This window comes from Psittacula echo (assembly GCF_963264785.1).
Source record: "Psittacula echo genome assembly, chromosome: 1".
Lineage (NCBI taxonomy): Eukaryota > Metazoa > Chordata > Aves > Psittaciformes > Psittacidae > Psittacula > Psittacula echo.
The window spans coordinates 109916493-109938270 of record NC_137735.1 but is presented as its reverse complement, the minus strand read 5'-3'; the positions used below and the strand labels follow the sequence as shown (position 1 = coordinate 109938270).

Sequence of the window (21778 nt, the reverse complement as noted above, 5' to 3'; positions counted from 1 at the left end):
GCCTGCAGTAGAGCTTTGTTAATTCATGCCAGGCAGCAGCAGTGGCAACAGCTCGGTGCTCAGCCTTGCAGACTGCTCCTAGAATAAACCAAAACCATCGTTCCAGCAAGGAGGTTGCCCCAGATCCCTGCCATAAAAGGAGTAGATTGCTCTTAAAATCTAACTGATGCAGATGACAAATGTAAGAGTGACTAAATAAGAAACAGCTCACTTGGCTGGTTTCCTATGCTGGCCCCTACTGCTACTGAAAAAAATGCCTCTTAAACAACCCAGGGAAAAATAAAAACCAGCTGAATATCTTTACTTAGATGGCCAGTTTTTGCACTCCCATTTGAGATGGTCTATTTCACTGTTGGCTCTGCTCTTGGTATGAAACTGACCCTTGAGGTACCAAAATGGGGATGAGGGGTGAGTGTGGGTTTGGGGCTGCTAAGCCTTCAGCTGGAAACCCACATTCACAGCACAGAGCTTGCACCTCTCTAAATAGCAGATTGTTATTCAAGCAGTAAAAATTGCAGAAGTGACTTCCATAAGCTAGTGCCCAACTCATGGCCACCGGTGTACGTGAACAGACTGAATGCAGTCTTAGTGTAATTGGAATGGAATCAGATATAGTTCTTCAGAGCTAAGATCTAACTAACAGGCCTGCTTTAGAACCCAGGTTTGTAATAAAGCAGCAGCCCCCAGTGTGGGAGGGTACAACACGTCACAATCTCTTTTCCATAGGGAAGAGACGGAAGGACAACAACATTTTGAACTTTTGAGCAAGTTTTTGCCTCTCCCCCACAAATCATCCCCCTTTGGGAACATCTGATATGATCAGAAAGAGTGGATGTTCTTAGAATCTTAGATCTACAGTCTAGAGATATATCAAGTGTTTCCCAACTCCTTTGAAGAAGGGAAGCAAAGGTAACTCACTTCCACCTTCTCCGTCTTTTGTTTCACACATACGTGTCCAAACAGAGGCAGAGTTTGCTATGCAGGAGTTGAAAGTTTAAGGTTTATTAGAAAAATACCTGATCTTTGATAGCAGTGTGTATTTTACACATCTGGTTAAAATGCTTTTTACCACTTTCATTGAAATTCATGATTTGTTAATAACCTTTTCATGCAGCCTTTGCAGTTAACTTACTTGTACACGCAGAACCAGCAGCCATAATGGAAGGGTATCTTAGTGAGAGGCAGTTGAGGAAATACTACCTCTTGGTACTGGAAAGTCACAGAAGCTACACCAAAGCTTTACAGCTTCAGCAGATGTCCAGAGTTCCCTCTTTTTCTACTGGGGATTTGCCAGGGACAGAAATCCAAGTCATCAACTCAATAGGCCACAAACCAAGGCTCAAAATCATGAATAGTTTCTCTGGCATCTGCCTCTCCTCTCAGTGATGCACTGTTATTCCTTCCACTGCCACACATACGGATTCGTGAACTCCAACAAGATCGCTTGTTTTCAGTGGCTGAAGGACCAGGTCAGTTTAAGGAGAAATCCCTGAGATTACACGTAGCATCAAGCTCCTTTTGAACAAGGAGGAAAACTGACACAGTAGGATAAGTTTTAAATTTCTTGGACTACAAAGCTCTCACAATGTTTGTGTCTTCCACATTAATGTACAAAATAATGCTGTAAAAGCCAGTATCTGTTGTGCTATACTTTGAAGGTGTTTAAAGTAGAACAGTTCAAATTAAAAGCATCTGTAGCAGGTAATTAAGTCTCTTTTCTTGGGAGATTGCGAAGGGCACTAGAATAAAAAGCCCTCATTAACCTTACTCAGTTGCTTTCAGAAGTATAAAATGGCATCAGTACTGTAGAACTGATAACAGATGGTACCACTATGAACCACTCAAACCTGGCAGCACTTGTCAACTTGGTTGATGTTTGATCACAGTCCAGTGGTTCTTGATTGCATACTTTGTTATTTTTCTCCAGTTTACGCTTTAACATCCACCCATAGGAGAGTAGCAAGAATCTCTACTGGGAAAGGTATCTAAAATCACTACTTATGGGTCTCAATACTCCAGGGGAGGTGACGGTGACTTCATATCCATAGGGAGAACACTTCCACATCAAATACCAACTTTATGAAAGTGCAGTTGTACCCATCAGCCATGCAACATTCCAGCCTTGCATGGAAAATATAAAAATACATAACCACTAATCATTCTGGCATTGGATTGTGGTAAGATCCTACGTGTTCCTTAATTGAAGGCTCCTGCTCCCTGAAGAATGAATGCAGTCATGATTACTCTACTTCTTCCTGATCCAGTGAAGTCAAAGCCTTCTCCTGTAATATACAAAGAAAACTTGCAGTTATAAAAGAAATTAGGACCTCCATCCTTATTTCAATTCTGCTGAGGTCAGCCAGTAGGTTTGCCAGAAGGATTTCCTGACCTCACATGCCACCTATTCCAGTGGACACAGGCTATAGAGCTGCTGAAAAATGTTTCCATCCATTCCATGCAGCTCAAAAGGACTAGAATCTTTGATGCAAGTGCCTCCCCAGCAAATCCAGGGGAAAATCCATGGAGGACAGCAGCTCAGCACTGCTGCTGGCAGAAGAGAGAGTGCCTTGCACAACTGACTTTGAAAGAGGGATATGAAGATAAACAGATGCCTTTGTGTACAGGGTAGGTGGAAGTCTACCACACCATGAGGGCAGGCTGCATGAACTGCTGAACTGCTGTGCTGTCCCAGGAACCTGCCAACAGCACACTTGTAGAGGCAGTATAGTATTAAGGGCAAGCATGAAGTTTCCTGGTGTTTCTCCCAGCCTTCAGCTATTTGTGGTTGAAGGACTGGTGTTTTTTTAAAACACCAGGAATGGTGTTTTATACTTAACAACTCACCATGAATGTCTCCTATTGATTTTTGGACCTATCTAAATAAAAAACTTGCAGCATATAAGATGTCTTGTAGCAAGTAATTCCACAGCTGGAATGCATGCTGTGTTAAAGGATACACGGTTTGGTTTAGTTTGGTTTGCATTTGGCCCACGTTTTGTGAAAGTGTGATGCCTTGAAGTGCCCTAGGCTATGCATGTGTCAAAGGAGGAAAACCACATACCCAACCACCCTGGTCCTGAATCCATGGCCTGAAGTGTTCTCTGAGGTACTTTGCACCAAAGCCCAAGACCAGGTTCATAGGATGGTTGTCCACAGCAGTAAGTCTTGTGGCAACTTCCATTGTATAGGCAACTTTTTTGCACTGCACTTGGCCTTCTGGCTCACTTGTTGAATCTACTGAGACATCCTCCAGGAGCAAATCAGTGATTCTCTCGAAGAAAGTGTAGGACAGCATGTCTTTAAAATGCTGATATAAGCCACTGTCCTTTTTGACTTGAAAATTAGAATAAGCATGAGTTAAATTGAACCACTTTTCTTTGATTTGCTTTCCCTATCTCACTGGGAAAGAAGAGCGTCTCTAGGTACCACATACAGTATAGTCTAATCGTGGTGGTGAATGCACACCTCATTGCAAAGCTACTTCTTGAGTCTCTGGAGTCTATGTTTGTTCCTTGAAAAAAATCTTCAGGTTTTTTTTGCATTTGAATGAGAGACGTAGAGAGAAAAAGCCAAACAATTGTGACGCTAATACTGAGACCTGCAGGTGACAAGACATGGGAATACAGGAGCAGTGGAAAGATGACAGTAAAGGCAAGTTATGAGAAGTGCTGGCAACAGCTGCCATACTGAGCTCCTTTTACTCCATCGTAGTCTTTGTGATGCCTCTTACTGTATCTGGGAGTCTCTCTTCTGCAGGAGCTGAGCACATCCTCTGTGTTGGCATATACCTTTACAGAGCAGAAGGGGCAGCTAAAGAAGGGAGTAAAAGGAAGAAGTGCTTGCATTTTTAATAAAGAAAACATCCATTCCTACTAATGGACTCATGCAGGGTCTCTTCTATAGCTCTTGGGAGGACGTTCAAAATGCACTCCTAAGATTTATTCCCCTACAGCAACTTTCAAAGCTGTAGAGTTTCTCTCCCTCCACAGGGAACAACTTGTATGCCAAATATAATGCAAGCAGAAGAGTTTCTTGGAGTCAGTCAAGTGCTCAGCATCCCATAAAACTCAACAGGATTGAGGCAAGTGACTCCTTTTTGAAATGCATGACATTTCTGTTGCCTTCCTCCCACACCCCAACAGAAATCACTGCTAATCCTCTAGTCTTCAGAAAGATTTCAGGATGAATGGTGAAGGTTTCAGAAAGCCCCAGATATGGAAAGAGAGGTTCAGCATACAGACAGAAAGCACTAGGTTACAAAACATTCACTCCCAAAAGAGGTAATCTCACACTCCAGCCTGTGAGGCTCCTGAAAACAGGAGGAGTTACCTTTTCTTCTAGTTGGTCCCCTGATTGTTTTAACAATGAAACTATTGTTTGTATTATCTGTTCTTCATCTGTTAAAGAAAAGAGTAACATAAACATCACAGCCTTCTAGCAGGATCCAGATACCAAACTATGGCAAAAGCCTTTGTGTCACTTAATCATGAAAACAGCTCCTACTCTGTGGCAAATCCACAGAGTTGTGTATCCAGGCTTTAAGCTAAAGCTCACTATTCTAGTCTGCGTGGAGTAACCAATGCTATTTCTCCATCTGCCTGATGTTTTGTTCCAGTTAAGAATCTGGGAAAGAGCAAGGGCTTTAATATCCCACTGGCAGCCCTTTGGGCTTTGAGGTATGTCTGATAATAAGGCAGAACAAAAGAGTAGCTAGCAGAAACCCATGAAATTGACTTAAAATTAGGGGGAAAAAAACCCCTTCGTTTATTCCAATTACACCTTCTGCAACTCATTAGGAGAAGCTCTGGGTTTGCCAAATTAAAGAAAATGCAAGTATGGCAGGATCCCTCTTGTAACCAGAAATCCCTAGGAAACTTGCATTAAAATTGAATCTCTGCAGACATCATGGAAGACAAGCAGTGCAGACTTTTAACAGAGATTTTAGAGCAGGGTTGTCCTGTCACCAAAGAGGGATTGACCAAGATATTATTGCTCCAATGACTGGTCTTTGGCCTTAAAGCCCTGGGGTACTACTCTGTCCCCAGCCCTGCTAATCCTACCACTGCTCTGTCACCTTAGATCACTGCCTTCCTTCTCTTTTTCTCATTTTTAAGGATGCTCCCTTTAATTGCAAGAGCAGAAATGTGGGCCACAGAGCAAGAACCAGCAGAGCAGACTTCCTTCTTCACAGCATCTTGCCACAGAAGTCCCCAGTGCTTCACTATGTCTAGAAAAATGCCCCAGTGTGCAGTCCCAACCTGATGTACTATGTGTGAGCTCAAAAATCTTCACCCTTACCGCGTTCCTCGCTTTCACTTCCATCAGTAAGATCACTTATCTTGGATGACACATCTGAAGGAGGTTCCTGGGCTCTGGAAGTAACAAGCTTGGCAAGTTTGTCTGCAATGTGGTTTACATCTGCTGTTTCACCTGATTGGGAAGGAGGTTGGAAAATACAGAATGCAATTAATCTTTCCAAGAACTAAGTCAGTGATTTACTTGTTTACATGCCTTCTGAGGTGGAAGTGCCCAGAGGATACCAAGAGACAAATTTCCTCATCCTGGGGCTTTGCTATTCTTGAGATGAGCTGGTAATAATTTCAAGAGATGCAGTACAACCCCTCTCTAGTATCTGAGCAGCAGCTAGCTATACAGAGGCCATACAAAAGCAAGTGTGTGTTGCTCGCTAGCATGCCTCCTTGCAAGCCAGAAGCACACTGTGTATTAAGAAATGTGAGAGTACTGCTCTACAGGACTGTGAATCTTAAGCTTCAGTTGTATCTGCCGTGATTAGTTCATCTATAGGTCCAGTTTCAGAAAAGACACTGTATTTCAAAGCTCTTCCCTTGTTCTCACAGGCTAACCCTGAGCAAAAGAGAAACTGACTTCACTTCAGAGGCACCTCTAGCACAAAAGCTTTTTGTGCCCTTGACATTGTTGTATTAAGCAGACATGAATACTGGGAGAAGTCAGCAACCAGACTGGCTTTATCCACCTTGTGTAGTGATCCTGTTCAGGACCCTCACCAGCTGAAGGCATCACTCTGTGAGAGCACTCCAGCAGGGATCCTGCTACAGCAAAGAGAGCAGGAGGAGCTGTTGCAAGGTTTGTTTCACCTAAAAGGTGCTCCTCCTCACAATTCACCTCACAGGGATGCAGAGCTCAATTTCTCCACCACCACTGCCAAATGGCAGCTGCTGCATGACCAGAAAAGACATTGAGACAAAGTTCAGCAGTGGCCTGACCCATTACACATGTAAGATTAATGAGCAGGGTTTATTGTGAGGGCAGCACGGGTTAATGCAGCCAATAAAAAATACATTTCAAGGCTGGTGAATCAACCCAAGACATTTCCACCCCCGTGTCTGCCTGCAGAGCTTGTCTGGGAACTGCTAGACTTCTAGGAAGGGGATCAGGCTGCTCGTGACTTTGGAAACCTAAGATCAGGCAATTGCTTTTAAATTGAACAGGCCTTCAATTTAGACAGCTAGTCCGCAAAACACCCACATTTGCTCCAGTATGGCCAGGCCAAGCTTCAAGTGCAATTGCTAGCAGTATAAGTGATAAATAATAATAATGATTCATTATTAATTGGTCCTGCAACTTGCTGAAGGGCTGGTAAAGTCAAGATTTGAAGCCAAGCAGGATCCCCAGGGAAGTTAACACCCAGCATGGGGAAGTTCTACCTCAAGGCCATGCTGCCACCCATGCTGCAGGGAACACAGTGATGTATTGCAGGGTCATCAAGTGATTGCACCCAAACTCACTTTCCTTGGCAATGTGAAAATAAAATGGACATAGAACCAGATGTCTGGATGTAGACATATGTCCAAACCAAACAATGTAAAGTTATAGATATTTCACCCTAGCAAAAGGCACTGGGCTGAGGAAGGGACCCTTCTTTCTTGAGACACAGGGCTGGATTTGGTAGCAGGGAGAGTTACAGGTTTGGTAGGTAGAAGCTGGCCCAGGGTAGTTAAACTGGTCAGCGATGGCGCATTAGGCTGGAGAAGTCAGTGATAATTTTTAGAACTAAATTTCAATGCACTGAAAGGGGAGAGCAATCACTGTGACATCAATAGGATCAAGATGGGACAAATTAAATCTTATGTATATAAAAACAACATGGCAACCTATCATATACTGTATATGGCAACTTAATGGGGATACCTCATCCTCCTCTCTCAGTCTCGTATCACAAGGTAAGGTATAAATTGTTATCCAGAGCAGAAAAAGTAAAAACCCGTTGCCTGTAGTGCAGCACCTGATGTGGGGCTGGCTTTGGGGGCGGGGGTACAAGACGTTTACATGGATGGGATCCCTGGATATCGGAGGGATTACAGTCTCCTACCATGTCTTCCAACATGTGGCAGGGCAGGGTCAGACAATGTAACAGCAAAGTGTGAAGGAGACTTAGACAACTTTGGACGACTTTTTCCATTTAAGATACATAGCGGGGTTATAAGAGGAGGCCCAGAGACATGGGCTGCTCTGTGCTTGAGGCTAGTCACTGCCAACTGCTTGGCATCAGAGTTTCAAGCAGAATCTAGGACTTCTGTCTCCAATGTGGAGCATTTACTACATGATAAAGCTCCTTAAACAGGCCTTCAAACAACTTTTCTTCCTTGATTTTAGCGTGGAGGCCTTTACTCTGAAGAGTGTTTTTTGTTTCTTAGCAAGTATGGAAAGAAAAAGCTGATGCTTGGGGGGGGTGGGGAGGAGACCCGACCTGTGCAATTTATATGATAGTTACCACTATACAAAGGAAAACAGAAAAGCCATTCATAAGCATGAATCTTGTGTTTGCAAGCACAACTGAAGATCTGGCAATCTGCCTTCCTAATTGGAAATCGATAGAGCTAGCATAAGAGGTGACAAAAATGTGTCTTTCCACACGTCATCAGCTGTTTAAGCTATTGAGAGAGAGATTTAAAGACAAACAGCACAAGGAAAGAACTAAGACATACTTGTCTGATGCTGGGAATCCCTTTGTGGAAGGATCTTGCATTGATTCTCAAAATGGGAGAAGCGTGCCGTGTGACCTCCCTGCAGTGACAACGCTGGGGGCTCTGCACTGCTGCAGGGAAAAGGTAGATGTTGTCCTGGCAAGTATTTTGTTTTCTCTCAAGTTTTACTTTGTAGTTGTATTACAGGAGCCTGAAAAAATGCTCTTAGGCTTGATCTGTCTGTATCTCTTAGATGGTCAGTCTTTCCTTGTCTCCTGATTAAGGATGATGGTTTCTGCACGTTAGCCTCGTTTTCCAGAAGCTTCCCATATTTACTGACAGACAACCGCCGTTGGGCATAGGCCAGTAAGATCTTGTATTCTATGCTGTCTCGCTCATCATCTTCCAGCAGTATTTCTTCCATACTGACAACATTCGGCAAAGACATCTTGAATCCTGCAAGAACATATTCTTAATTTTAATGGCTTAGGGAACAGCCTGTTTTTCATTAATCCAACCAGTACTTGACATTTCTACAGAACCTTCCACCCTATAAACCTCAGTGATGTGAAAAATATCACAATACCCAGGAGCCAGAGAAGCAGTCTTCTCTAGAAGAAGAATTTGACTACTGTGAAATACCTCAGGTAGTAATCAAGGCCATCAAAGAACGGGAGAAGAGAGCTGGTACATTATGTATCTAACTGTATTTGGTTGCTTAAACAGGGAAGATGAGGAAATTCTAGGAGTATTCAGTGGTTGGGGTACAGTACATGAAAAGAGGAAAACCCGTAACAATGCTAACTGATTGTTGTGATGGAAAGAGAAAAGATTCATCAAAGCACTGCAAAGCCTATACCATGTCTCAAATGAGCAAGCATCTAAATACATGAGAATTGTGCTTTCAGAGGAAGCTTTGACAAGTTTGAGCCCTGAGTGCTCCAGGTAGGAAAGCAAACAACAACTAGCCCAAATATTAGGGAAAATTATGCTACTTACCTATCATAATGTTCTCAACTGTCCTTTCCCTTTAGGGCACCTGAGCCAACAGTTTTGCATGTGTGATTGTGTGCAGTGGAGGGTGTGGTGGCACTTATTTAAGGTGACTTGTTCTTGTCCAAACAAACACACAATCCCACAGCACATACGTGCATTTTGTCATCTTCCCATTTCCCTACACATTGTAGCCCATCAAGCCACAGTGTTCAAGTTAAGCTATTGACACACCACCATCCCAAGCCTCCAATAGCCTGTCTCAAACACATGGCAACAGCCTCTCTGAAATTTTCTTCCCAGTGCAAGCCTGGGTATCAGCTCGCTCAGTTTTCTGCTGGGAGTCTGCTGCAATTTACTGCTTAGATACCTATACTTAACATCGTCTGGCAAAATATCTCACTATGCTTGGATGAGAATTTGTCCCAGTGACATCCAAGCAACTATGTTGTCTTCAAACTGCTTCCTGGGCTTCAGCAGAAGCCATGTCCTGTGAAAGGCCCAGTACTGCACTGAGACCTCTTGCTCAAAAGGTGCGTCCCTGTTGGCTGGCCATGGCAGGAGCAATTTGAAGGCTGAAGGTGTGGATACAAGTTCCCGTTCTCTTGCTAGTTGCTGCCTTGAGATACTCAAAGGGTCAGCGGGAGCTTTGTGCCTTCTCACAGGATTCATGCAGGCAGCTTTAATGAACCTGCAAGGGAAACTGAAAGCGCAGCAGGAGAATGTGAGCAAGAGACTGTTACAAGAAACAAACCAAGAAAAAGAAGTGGGAGATAAAAATACAGAGAAAACAAAGGAGAACCAAAATGATGCAAGTCAGGCACTGGGCTGCTTCTTCTTCATTGTTGTGCCTAGGAAGGGAGTGCTGATGTGCATACCAGCCTCAGGATGCAGGGGAGCAAAGATAAGACCTTTTCCTTGCCCCATGATTGTATGAGGCCATCTTCCAGTGCAAACCAGAGCAGCTTAAAGGGCATTTAAAGATGAACTGCATTTCTCAGTGTCTCCACTACACAGAACGCAAGGCTACAGCAAATCCCTTCAGCTAGTCAATGAGCCCTGGAACAGGCACTTCCCTTTGCCCTGGAAACCAGACCAGGCATTTATTTCAGTTTGAAGTTTGTCCAGAAATAGAGGGAAAATTTTAAAGGCTGTGCCATTCTTTTTCATTATTTAATACTTTATTCAAACTCAGGTTCCTCATTGAAAAGATCTAAGCTTGCCCTTCACATCAGACACCAATGCTACTTAAAACAGTATAGTCTTCCCCACCATGGGTCCTCTTTATAGATCTAAAACAATTTGTGTAACGTTCATGTATACTAATTTTTCACTAATTTAAAAATGTACAGCAATATATGATAGTTAAGCTATATATATACCATAACTATATATAAAAATTATAAAGCAATTATATAAAATAATATAAAAATTTATTCCAAACAGTGAGAGGACTTACAGTAGTAGCATTAAAAACTCACTTACAGCCCTGTACACTGGGCTATTATTTATGTGTTGAGAACAGTCCTACCCAAGGCGGCTGTACAGATAGAAATCAAGTAAGGGTTCAAAGGTTGGTCTCCTAAACGAGGCTAAGTGCAGACCGATAGCAGGAGGTAGGGTATTATTACAGCTTGCTAGTATGTAACATCAAATAAGCACTTACACTTCAGATGCAGCTGTACAGCAAAGCCTGCACCTTGCTCTGGTGGGGAACCTCTGAGAAATGAAACAAATTACGTTGGTAAAAATGTGGAGCTTCCTTACCCAGACTTTCTCGAGCACTGACGTCTCGGTAAGGAGTCTCACCCCTGTGTATACAACAAGGCTGGAGAAGCATAAAAAGAGAACAAAGGGTCACAGTTTATAGCTCATTTATACCATTACTTACAGACAGCAAGAAAAGGAGGTATCACCACACGCTGGTAAGCATTTGTAAAGGAAACTGCCAGTAGCTAACTTGTTTTTCAGTTCATTTTAAAGTTTGAAATCTTAGTTGGTGACTTATGACTCTCTGTAGACTTACTTCTTCATACTATAACCGTATTATTTTTCCAATTTCCTGTCCGGTATGGGCCAGAGATGAGTCAGGACTTTTGCAGAAGCAGCGCTTGCTCTGCACAAACTCTATAAAGAAGGATTTTTAATGCAAGCATTGATTCAGTTTGACAGTACTTGGAAGTCCTGCTAAAACACAAATCTGCATATTATTTCTAGGATGATTAAAAGAAACCCGGAGGATCAGATTATGGAGAGTAGCAGCACGGTCTCATTCTGTCTACTTAGAAACTCTGGTCTAAGTTATTTATCTTCTGGAGCTTGCAAGGCTCTGAGGGAGCAATGTTACACCCTTCCTCTTTACTCTCCTCCAGACCTTTTTCTCCCATGCCAAATGTCATATTCATATGCCATTTCCCAGAAAATGGAAACTGAACTGCCAGTGTTTGTAGTGGTACATTTAGCTACAGCCCTCCATTCACTTCAAGAATAATCTGCCAGAACAGAGAAAACAGACAGACTTCTGTGAGCAGCATGACCAACAAAACCTGCCTTTTTGTGGACTCTCTGAGAGCCAATACTGACTAAATTAAAGTCCACAAAAATACCCCTCCACTGTAACAGCACCCTGGGCCAATTGTAATGATAGCCAACCAAATGCTTGAGAAGTGTATTTATATGAGGCTGAGTGGGCAGGATACAGAAAGAAAACCATAAAAAGGAGCTAAACTAGGAACATGACTGTTTAATCTTTGTTACTGTGAAGCGTAACCTGGAAGTTCAAGTATAGATGAAGTAACTGTTGATTTGGATGGTGTTCAGCTATAGGCCTGTGTTTGGCAAAACTGGACCAAGTGGTAACCTGGCTGTGCCATTTCTCGACAGTTGTTGTATTGGTGTTATTTATTAATGTATAGTTGCATGTATAGATGCAAGCCACCACTGTGGCTAACCTTACAAGTCTTCTTGGACCGTGCTCACCACAGACTCTGCCTGAGCCCAAGACTGGGTGCTGCACTCAGCCCATCCTCTCCTTCTAACCATGCCGGAACGCCTCCTGTCCTTCCTCCTCAGGTGACCACAAAGCACAGACAAGCTGTACCACTATTTCTTCCACAGGAAGGTTCATTCTCCTGCCTCATGGACAGTTACCTCCAAAAGGCTTAGTAACCTTGTCCAAGCAGAGGGAATGTCAATGCTGACCCTGCTGTTTGGCTCCATTCCCCGTCACACGTACTCTCACCAGTGCTAGCAAACACCAGGCAAGCACAGGTAGCTGAAGATGGCTCTGAAACAAAAGGCAGGGCCTTCCCTGAAAGGCTGAATAGAAGAAGCAGAAAAGAGAAGTGAAAGAGGTGCCTGGGAAATGATCATAGAATCATCATAAAATCATAAAATGATTTAAATTGGAATAGATCTTCAAGATCATTGAGTCCAACCATTAACCAGGTGCTGCCAAGTCCCCCACTAAGCCATGTCCCTAAGCACCACATCTATATGTCTTTCAATTGCTGCCAGGGATGGTGGCTCAGCCACTTCTCTAGGTAGCCTGTTCCAGTGCTTGGTAACCCTTTAGGTGAAGAAATTTTTGCTAATATCCAATCTAAACCTCCCTTGGTGAAACTTGAGGCCATTTCTTCTCATCCTGACTAGCAATCCTTGGCTTGTTAGTCCAAACTATTCAGGTCAGGTCTGGTGCTTCCCTCTCAACCAGCAGACACAGAAATGTGGATTCTTGCCTAGGACACAAGTTCTAAATAAAACTCTTTATTTTTGAGGCATTGCTAGACAAAGGCACTAATAAAAGCACCACTGTTTACCTTACTGACTTATCCCAGGTGTGGGTCTTTCCCTTCAGCTCTGCTCTCACATACAGAGGAGTAGATTGGGGTATATGTAAGTGGAGATTCCTATGCAAAGGGAAGCAAAGGCCAATCCCTCTCCCAGCTCTTTCAAGCTAGATACTTCCCTCTGGGTTCATGACCCTAACTTACTGGTAGTCCTTGGGGAGAAAAGCAGAACAATCACAAGTCTCCAGAGTTTGCTAGTATGTAAGCAACACACTGTGCTGAAGAAATATCCTGTACATACTGAGTCAGTTGTTCTCACAAAAACCGTCTCAAACAGGTATTGCCTGTGCAAGACAGGCTGAACAATTTAAAACTGTACAGATGCTGTGGAAAGCTGGTTTTACACACAAGCCCACCAGAAAGGACCTCTCCGCATGGTGCCATAGTTGTCTCTAGGATGGACAATAGCAACTTGCAAACTGAAGGATTATGTGCTCATTATTTAATCCTAACAAAACAGGACACAACATAATTAGTGAAGGCAGAGCTGCACTATGAGGCCAAGGAAAACATCCCTAGTGGCAACAGATTTTTCGTGAGCCCTGTTGTGCAACAGATACAACACATGCTACATGAAAAGGTCTACACTTATACATGTCTTTCAGAAGAGAAATTGCTAGGCAGTGTCTGTCCAGAAGTATTTCCTGGATTCAAAGCTGAAAGGCTGCCAAAGACTCAGGCTCTAGAAGACAAGTGATGAACTACTTGGCTTTCAGCACCAGCAGGAAGGGTGAGGCATGTAGTTATGACCTCCAGTAGACTACATCGGCAGACACAGTGCAGCAAAGATCTGGGAGCAAAAAGGGAACAGCACATCTGCTTACTGATGATTTCAGGGTTGTATGTTACCTGCTGAATCATCTCCACCATTTACTTGCTTGGATTAGAGTTTCCTTCAGTTGTAAATGAAGGCATCTTACCAGCAAGAGATGACCTAGCTAGAACTGGGCCAACCGAACATAAGAACAAGGAGGTGAGGATTTAAGTCTACATGAATACATTGGGGTGGTACCAAATTTTAAATTCAGCCTTCCACAACTAACCTGCAGCGTGGTTAGCAGAAAAAGCCTTTGCTCTCTTTGGCTAGATATGTCAAACTCTTCTTTCAAAACCATCCAGCCAACAGCAGCAAAGCTTGTATGGCAGCTCTAAAAGATCCAGGGCAGTTGCTTTTGGTTTTGATACTAAAGCTAAACCTGAAAGTACAGTGGTACCTAAATTTACAGTGATAGATATAGCCATTTAATCCATATACAATGAAGATTCTGAGTCTTGTACTGCATTATAGACAACCAAACATCATACAAGAGAAACCAAGTTCAAAGAAGAAAGGGGGTTTTATTACCTTACAGGTCTATTGCACCAGCAACCCTTTGTGCCTGCTGATCTCAATTCTTTCTCTTCCTCTTCCAGAGGCTACACTCGTCTTGCTAGAGCCAGCCTTGCAAGTACAGCACTTCCCTTCAGAAAACTCACGTTTCCTTCTTTTATTTAATATTTTCAGTCTTTCATCAAAACATGTGTTCCTAAGCTTACGCTAAGAAGGGCACTGAACTTCCAATAAAAAAGTGCCCCGTGTACTTCCTTGTGAGAACAACGTTCAAACATGTCTTATAAAAAGCAGAAAGGGGAGGGCCTGCCCCTCCTGCACGTGACTTCTCAGCAGCACACTAGGCAAGGGGATAAAAGTCTTTAGCTCTTTAGGGCTTCTTGCCAAATGTCAAATTCTTCTGTCTCTTTTTCTTTTTATTCCATGGTACAGGTTGAATCAAATCATCATTTTGTTACAAGAGGGGGTTTTTTAAAGTGTTTTGAAAACAGTTACACCTCTTCTTCAATCAGCAACCATAAACTAGTCTACATTTTTATCATACGTCACTGTATCTTTTGTCCCAATCAAGTTAAGCATTAATTAGATAAGACTGGTAGAATACTTGCAACAGTGTCGTGAAATTGCTTTTGTGACTCATAGCCCAACCTTGTGACTTCGTTACCTGTATAACTAACCTCAAGCACAGATCCATTTTAAGAGGGATTTTCACAGTGCCAGAGATCTTCCATTTTCAAAATAAGCTTGCAGACAAAATTGCAAGCTAGGAGGGGCCTGATGCACATGAAACAGCTGAAGAGAGGGAACGCTTGCATTTTATCTACAGCAGAGAAATAGTTTTTGGAGGTACAGAAGGGTTTCTGACTGGGAGGAGATCCCTTCTTAGGAACAAAAGCGCTTGAGTCTGTGCCTTCGTCTGAGGCTATTGTACGGAAAGGTCTGTCTGGTGCCTTTCCTGCGAAGGGAGGAATTTACTAGTAAAACCAGAAATATAAGCAGAGCCAACTTTAGCATTTCCAGGGAATAGAGGCTTGGAGTTCACATATACGTTGCAGACTTATAGAAGCTTTTTTGTTCATGTTCACTGAAGCTTTCTATTTCCTTCCTGCTTTCCTAGGGCAAACTGACCTGAGAGCAATAACAATAGCAGATGGAAAGCCTGTGTATTATGGATTATTAATGATCTGTCACTCCCTGGACTGCAAAACCTTAATTTTCTTTTCAAATGTATGCTGTACCCCAATGCAGAATATGCTTTCCCCAATGTAGGCTGGGGGGGGGGGGAAGTGGTATTGGAGGCCCAGAAAAGGGTAGGGTAGCCTGCTGGAAGCATGAAAAAAGACCTAAACTACCACCTTTTTAAAAGTGTGATATTGACATTGTATTTTATAGCACCTGTCAGAAAGTGAGAGGACTGAGAAAAAACAAACTAATGTCACCTGTGCTCCATTTTTTCTGTTCTATTCCAAATTACTGCATTATTTTTCTCTGTTATATCATGACAAAACAGGCAAATATTGGCCATTTTCCACTCAGCACTTGTGCTGACCTTATAATCAGAGCTGGATGTACAAGCAGCATCACTACCTATGGAGCAATGACTTCCTCTGACATACAGCTACTCACCCACTCCATCAATTCCATCAGTTTGGGCCATTTCCCACCTCAGAATACCCCTCAGCACTGGAAAGTAGCCATTCTGCTCATCAGTGTAAACTGCTGAGAAACCAAAATACATAGATTCTTTTAAATCCCTGGTGGTATTTCAGAAAGAGTGTGGCAGTCTATATTCGAAAATTGGGAGCCCTGGCTGCACACAGGAAAAGCCATCGCCAGTTTCCTGCCTTGGCTGGAGCTCTCGGTTCTTAAAATCTCTGGATGGAGGGACTTGATTTTGTCCATTATCAAGCAGTATTAGGGACAGGGATATTTCCAAGCATGTTACATCTAGCCTAGGCAGATGTAAGAGAAGGCTCACTCTGACCAGGACTCCTTTTTTCATTTTGGCATCAGTTCTTTCAAACAAACAGAACTGGTAGCGGTCCTGGAGGGCGCAAGAGGGAAATAAAAGGGAAACTCTTACAGATATGATACAATGCAATATACTTTTAATGTGCTTTTATTATTTTTGCTTCATTGTCCTTTTCCATTTTCCTCCTGCCACTTTGTCTGCCAAGGAAGATTTATTCTAATGGCCTTTCCTGAAAGTAGATAGAAGAGCAAACATTCTGAATAATGGCAGTATAATTTCCTGCTTTACAGAAGGTTCACATTTGGTTTCTCCTTCGATTCTCAGACCCTTCACATCAAGACCCAAACTAGGCTCTCTATCTTGCTTGTATTACGGATTTTGTATTATGGGTTTTAATTTCCTGGAGAACCTTTGTATTCTCTTCTTTTTCTGTTGCCATCTATCTTATCTAAATCCTCCAGCCCTTTTTAACTCTCATTTACCTTTAGCTAACCCAGCCAAACACTTGACGTTGACTCATGCAGTTCTGGAAAGGGAATAAGCTGCTTTAGGGTTATTTCTTTTCATTTCCCACCTTGAGCAAATTTAGGCCAGTCATAAGCTAGTTTCATTTTTACTTCTATTTACTTTCCAGCCTAAAATCCTTGATATCCCAACCTTTGATTTGCACAGTCTGTAAAAGGACACTTAAAAATAAAACCATTGTTTCCACTGACTTTCAGAATGCCTGTGAGGATTGATTTTTATGATATGTACTGAGCCAAAAGTATATAAAGATTCCCCTCCAAAAGTGGGAAGAGCTTGTAATATCTGCTGAGAGAAACTAGTTGTTTCCAGGAGGGAAAAATAAATCAAAGAAGAAAAAACCTGGTTCAAGAGATGGAAAGGCTTGAGGTTTGGTTTTCTCCTACCAGAAACAACTTAAGCTTTTTTCCATTCTTAGTTGAAAAGATGTAAAGCAATTTCAATATTTAGTTCTTGTCTTGCAAGTTTGAAACAGCAGAGGACAGCCTGACCAGGTTGTTCTACATAAAGGAGTTTTTTCTGACTGAAATCCAGTAACTGGCTCTTTCTTCCAAAGAAAGGCAGGAGAGATGAAAAACACAGATCTATCAAACCAGGCAGACAAATCTGCCCCAGTCATCAGCTAAACGTCAGAAAAGAGTTTGGCTAGCCAAAAAGGAGCTTTTGGCAACGCTGGGGGCCCTCAGGTGCCTGCACAACCTGGGCATAGCAGGGACCAACGCCAGGTGGGTCAGCGGTGTCTCCACACATCATCTTCCAAAGCATACCAGTATCTATTCTGATGTGGAAGGCGGCTGCCACGCAGAGTGAGGGCTTTCTGACTGCCCAGGTCCGCCAGAAGGATGGAGCGCTTGCAGCCGGAAGTCCCTCAACCCGGAGAGGGCAGAGAAAAGGCGTCGGGCAGCGACACCCGGCGGCGGCTTCCATGGCTTGGGACAAGTGCCCTTAAACGAATTAACAGTGAAATCCAGCCTCCTGCATCCCGGCCAGCCCGGGGTGAGACGTGAGTCTGATGACTGTACCGCTGGAAAATAATGCAGCCGGCAAGGCGTAAAGGTCTTTGGCTGTCTGCCTCAGTTACCGCACCGATGCTTGTGTGCATAAAACAGAGTCTAAGCTTTAGTGAAGATTAAGGACCTGAAAGATAGCTGTTTCATTCCAGGCACACACAACTGTGAAAAACCAGATATGAAATGTGGAAAGGGAGACTGCATAAAACTACGTTAGTGTTAAGGTTTGTTTCTGAGAAGTGCTGCTACCCTTACTCATTTGGCTTAGATGGGAAATGGTTTTTATTTGAAGTTACCAAATGATGCAGCTTTTTCCAAAAGAGTTTTGTCTCTTCTTCTTATTGAGTATTGTAATGGAGCAAACGGTGGGTGTTAGGGTGAGATCTGTGGTCAAAGAGGTACTGTTGTCTTCTTCTTTTAACCCCCTGGCTTCCCCTCTCAGCACTGGTGTTCCAGGCCAGCTCTGATGTGGTTCAGCTGGGTGGCACTGGACCAGATACCAAGGAAAGAGCCATTGTGGGAGCCTTGCCAGGAACCTCCCACTTTGCCCAGGGGTTCATCTGAGCCCAGGCTCTCATCCTTGGTCCTGCAGCTCTGCCTGTGCCTGATCATGTGCCTGTCACTCCAGACTCTGAGGTCTTTGCCTCACACCTCCCTCTTCACTGCAGACGTCTCCGGGAATCACAGGACTCCTGGCTGTACTCGGTTAGGATCACCGAGCCCTCTCTGCTCACCTTGCACAGGTATTGTGAGGCTGTCCTGTGCCCATGAGGATGCTGCTCTGGGCTGCTTGCTGTCACCCTCAGCTTCCAGCTCCTTCTCCTATTTCTCCTGCTCTGACAGCTCCCAGGCACTCCCTAGATCTTCAAATTGTGCCATGAGTCTGTCAGTAGAAACGTAATTTTAGACTGTATTTCATTTGGTAAATTTAGTGGGAAAAATCCACATCCTTTCATTTTTGTTGCTATTTACAGTCATTTCTAGTCTAGTTCCTGACTGGCAGCTCATCATAGCTCAGGTGGTATAAGTTAAAGGCACCCTGTCCAGTGTGCCACTACCTTGTTTAAACCAGTTTGGGTTAGGATGCTGTAGGCTGTGATCTGCCCTGAGTGCCATGTATGTTTTCCAGAACCCAGGAGTCAGCATAACATGGAAGGGTTTGAATATTGTCCTCTTTTCTCCCAGCCTTTTCAGTAAGACAGTAAGTACAGTTTGCCTAAGAGCCACTGAGCCCCAAATCCCTCTAAGTAAATTTTATTTAATCCCTTTATTTTTTGTAAGGCAAAAACCTCAAACCACAACATGTTTATGTTTCTGGATTAATAGTGAAATGTGAGATAAGCGTAGACTAAAAATCATAAACAGCTGTCTCTGAAAAGTATTTTCATATTTGAATTATCATTGGACTGGCAGCCATTGGCACCAAATGTGCAGAATGAAGCCCAATATCTAGTAAAACCAAAGACAATATTCAAGCATTGAGTTAGTACAAACCAGCCACTGGTGTACCTCCTTCAGCACAACACCTGGATACAACTGACCATTCCCTGACAACTGTAAGAGCCTGTGGTGGAGCAGCTACACCCTCAGGGCTCATTCCAAGTATAAGCAAAGCCTCAGGCTGAGGTGATACTCAGCATGGAAAAGGCCAGCGCAAAGCCTATAGGCCTGCCTGGAAAACAAGTGGCATGCAGATCCTTCACCAGATGGGTGGTGAACTTATTCCCTCAGCAGTTCTGTGGTTCTGGCAAACCAAACCATCACTGTACACATCTGGGGATGTGCATATTGTGCAGTACTAGTGCTGCCACAAATCGCCCACACACAAACGAGCATTTTCCTGCTGTCACTGAGATGTTTCAGGTGCCTGTGTTATCTGCAACTGTATGTTCCTCTCGAGCATACTTCTGCATACTTACATTGCACTGCTGTGGCCAGCAGGTCGAGGGAGGTGATTCTCCCCCTCTGTATCACCCTCATGAGATCCCACCTGCAGTAGTGTGCCCAGCTCTGGGCCCACAGTACAGGAAAGACACAGACCTGTTGGAGCAGGTCCAGAGGAGGGCCACAAAAATGGTCAGAGGGCTGCAGCATCTCTGCTGTGAAGACAGGCTGAGTGAGTGGGGGTTGCTCGGCCTGGAGAAGAGAAGGTTCCAGGGAGATGTTATTGCAGCCTTTCAGGATATAGAGGGGGCTTGAGAGAGACTTTTTACCAAGACCTGTAGTGAAAGCACAAGGGACAATGGCTTTAAACTGAAAGAGGATATATTTAGATCAGACATTAAAAAGAAGTTCTTTACTGTGAGGGTGCTGAGACAATGGCATAGGTTGCTCAGAGAAGCTGTAGCTGCCCCATCCCTGGAGGTGTTCAAGGACAGGTTGGATGGGGCTTTGAGCAGCCTGGTCTAGTGGAAAGTACCCCTGCCCATGACAAGAGGTTGGACTAGATGACCTTTAAATGTCCCTTTCAACCCAGACTATACTATGATTCATGCCGTGATTCCACTTAATGGCTAATGACTTCATACACATTGAAGGAGTTTCAGCAACTTCCTATGTATGTTCTTCACACATGTAGATAAAAAAGATGAGCTTAGATGTGCAGCTGAGATGGATGCACAGTTACCACAGCCCAGCTGGCAGGGGTGAACTCACTTGCTGTCGTGAACCTCAGCCCAAGGGAAAGTCTTTATTCTTCCTATTTACTACTGACATTTGAAGCTGTATGAACCCATCCTAGTGTAAGTACATACAGGGTATTTTTAACTTTGTAGAATGGAAAATTTTCATGAGCTTCAGGTAGGAATTACGGACAGTGTTCTTGTACACTTGAGTCACTGTGTCTAATAGTTGTGAAGGCAAAAATGTTTTTGAGTGGGAAGCATGGGACTCGAAACCACAAGCTGAATGAAAACCATATGAACTAAGGGGCTCAGAGACTGATGCAGTTACATTTACAGTCTGTCTTAGTTATCCTCACAGGTCAAATGGAATAAATTCCTTGATTTCTCCAGGATTTCTCAGGATTTCTTCAAAATAGCAGTATTTTAGCAAGACTTTCAGACAGAGAAATACACTGTGTCACAATAAAAAGCACCTTAAAATAAGCTCAGCTGCTGTGTTTTGCACAGCTACTAGTGGGTGGAAAAAGCCTTGGTGGACAATACAGATGGCAGATCTGTAAGCTTCAATAATTAAAATATTAAGAATTTATAATTTTGTGTCAAATTAAGATAAGCATTCCCAAAGGAATATGTGGAATAAGATCCTTGACTTCCTGAGGAAGAAGCGTAGTTTCTGAATTTTGGGATATCCATTTTGTGCAATCCTTTGGGACTTCCTACCTTTTTTTGACATTAACAATAAAAGCTGCTCTTTCCATTTAAGTTAAAACCAACCATCTTTGTGCATAAGGGTCTTTTCCTCCGAGACAGAGATGCTGGGTTTCTAATCTTCCTACTTCTCTAGCATTTTTTAGTTCATTAATCATAAGACTTAGCACTCCTGTAGTGCTAAATCTCCAAAACTCCCTGCTACCATGAGGGCCTTCATCCTGTAAATGAATTTAACTAGGTGAATCACTGGAAAACAGCAGGGCTTCCTGAAAATGTAAGTGGGTCTGAAGCCTGAGATGCAGTCCCTCCTGGTAATAGTGTTGTCCTCTACACATTTTTACAGCTGGAAACTCTAAGATGTAGATGATGGTAAGGAAGAGCCATCTACGTCTGTGACAACTTTTGAAATCTCTAGCTGTCTAAAAGGAGAAAAGGAAGCCCTTGCTGAGCATTGTAACTTGCTTTACTGTTCTTTAAAAACCATATCTAAGGCTCTTCGTGATGGTTATTTAACGACACTATTTACACAAATACAGACACTGATGGCACCTCATTCCCCATAAAAGTTGGTAAGGGGTTTCCAAATAAACAATTACAGCTTTGCTTAATACCTGAAAAAGTCCCTAAAGGGAAATATGGAACTGAAATGAAAGATCTTTTTCCCTCCAAACCAAATTGTTGTACTTTATATCTTTGGATTAACGTACGTTCAGACATACGTTTTCAATTACATTGACGTATAACTGCCTTGCCTGGTGTTTCAGTGTTTCTTTGCTTCATGGGAGTTGTAGTTTAGATTCCATTTTGTGCTCTGGTTTT

General features: G+C 43.1%; 1 protein-coding gene across 1 annotated transcript; it reads right to left on the bottom strand.

The window, feature by feature from the left end:
- Window positions 1-2240: 2240 nt before the first annotated feature.
- Window positions 2241-8394, bottom strand: BCL2L14 (BCL2 like 14; the record flags this gene model as incomplete). The annotated part of the gene is made up of 6 exons (XM_080609849.1): window positions 2241-2282; window positions 3062-3333; window positions 3731-3788; window positions 4330-4397; window positions 5299-5430; window positions 8136-8394. The coding sequence occupies 6 exons, from the start codon at window positions 8392-8394 to the stop codon at window positions 2241-2243; spliced, it is 831 nt and encodes a 276-aa protein (XP_080465975.1).
- Window positions 8395-21778: the final 13384 nt, after the last annotated feature.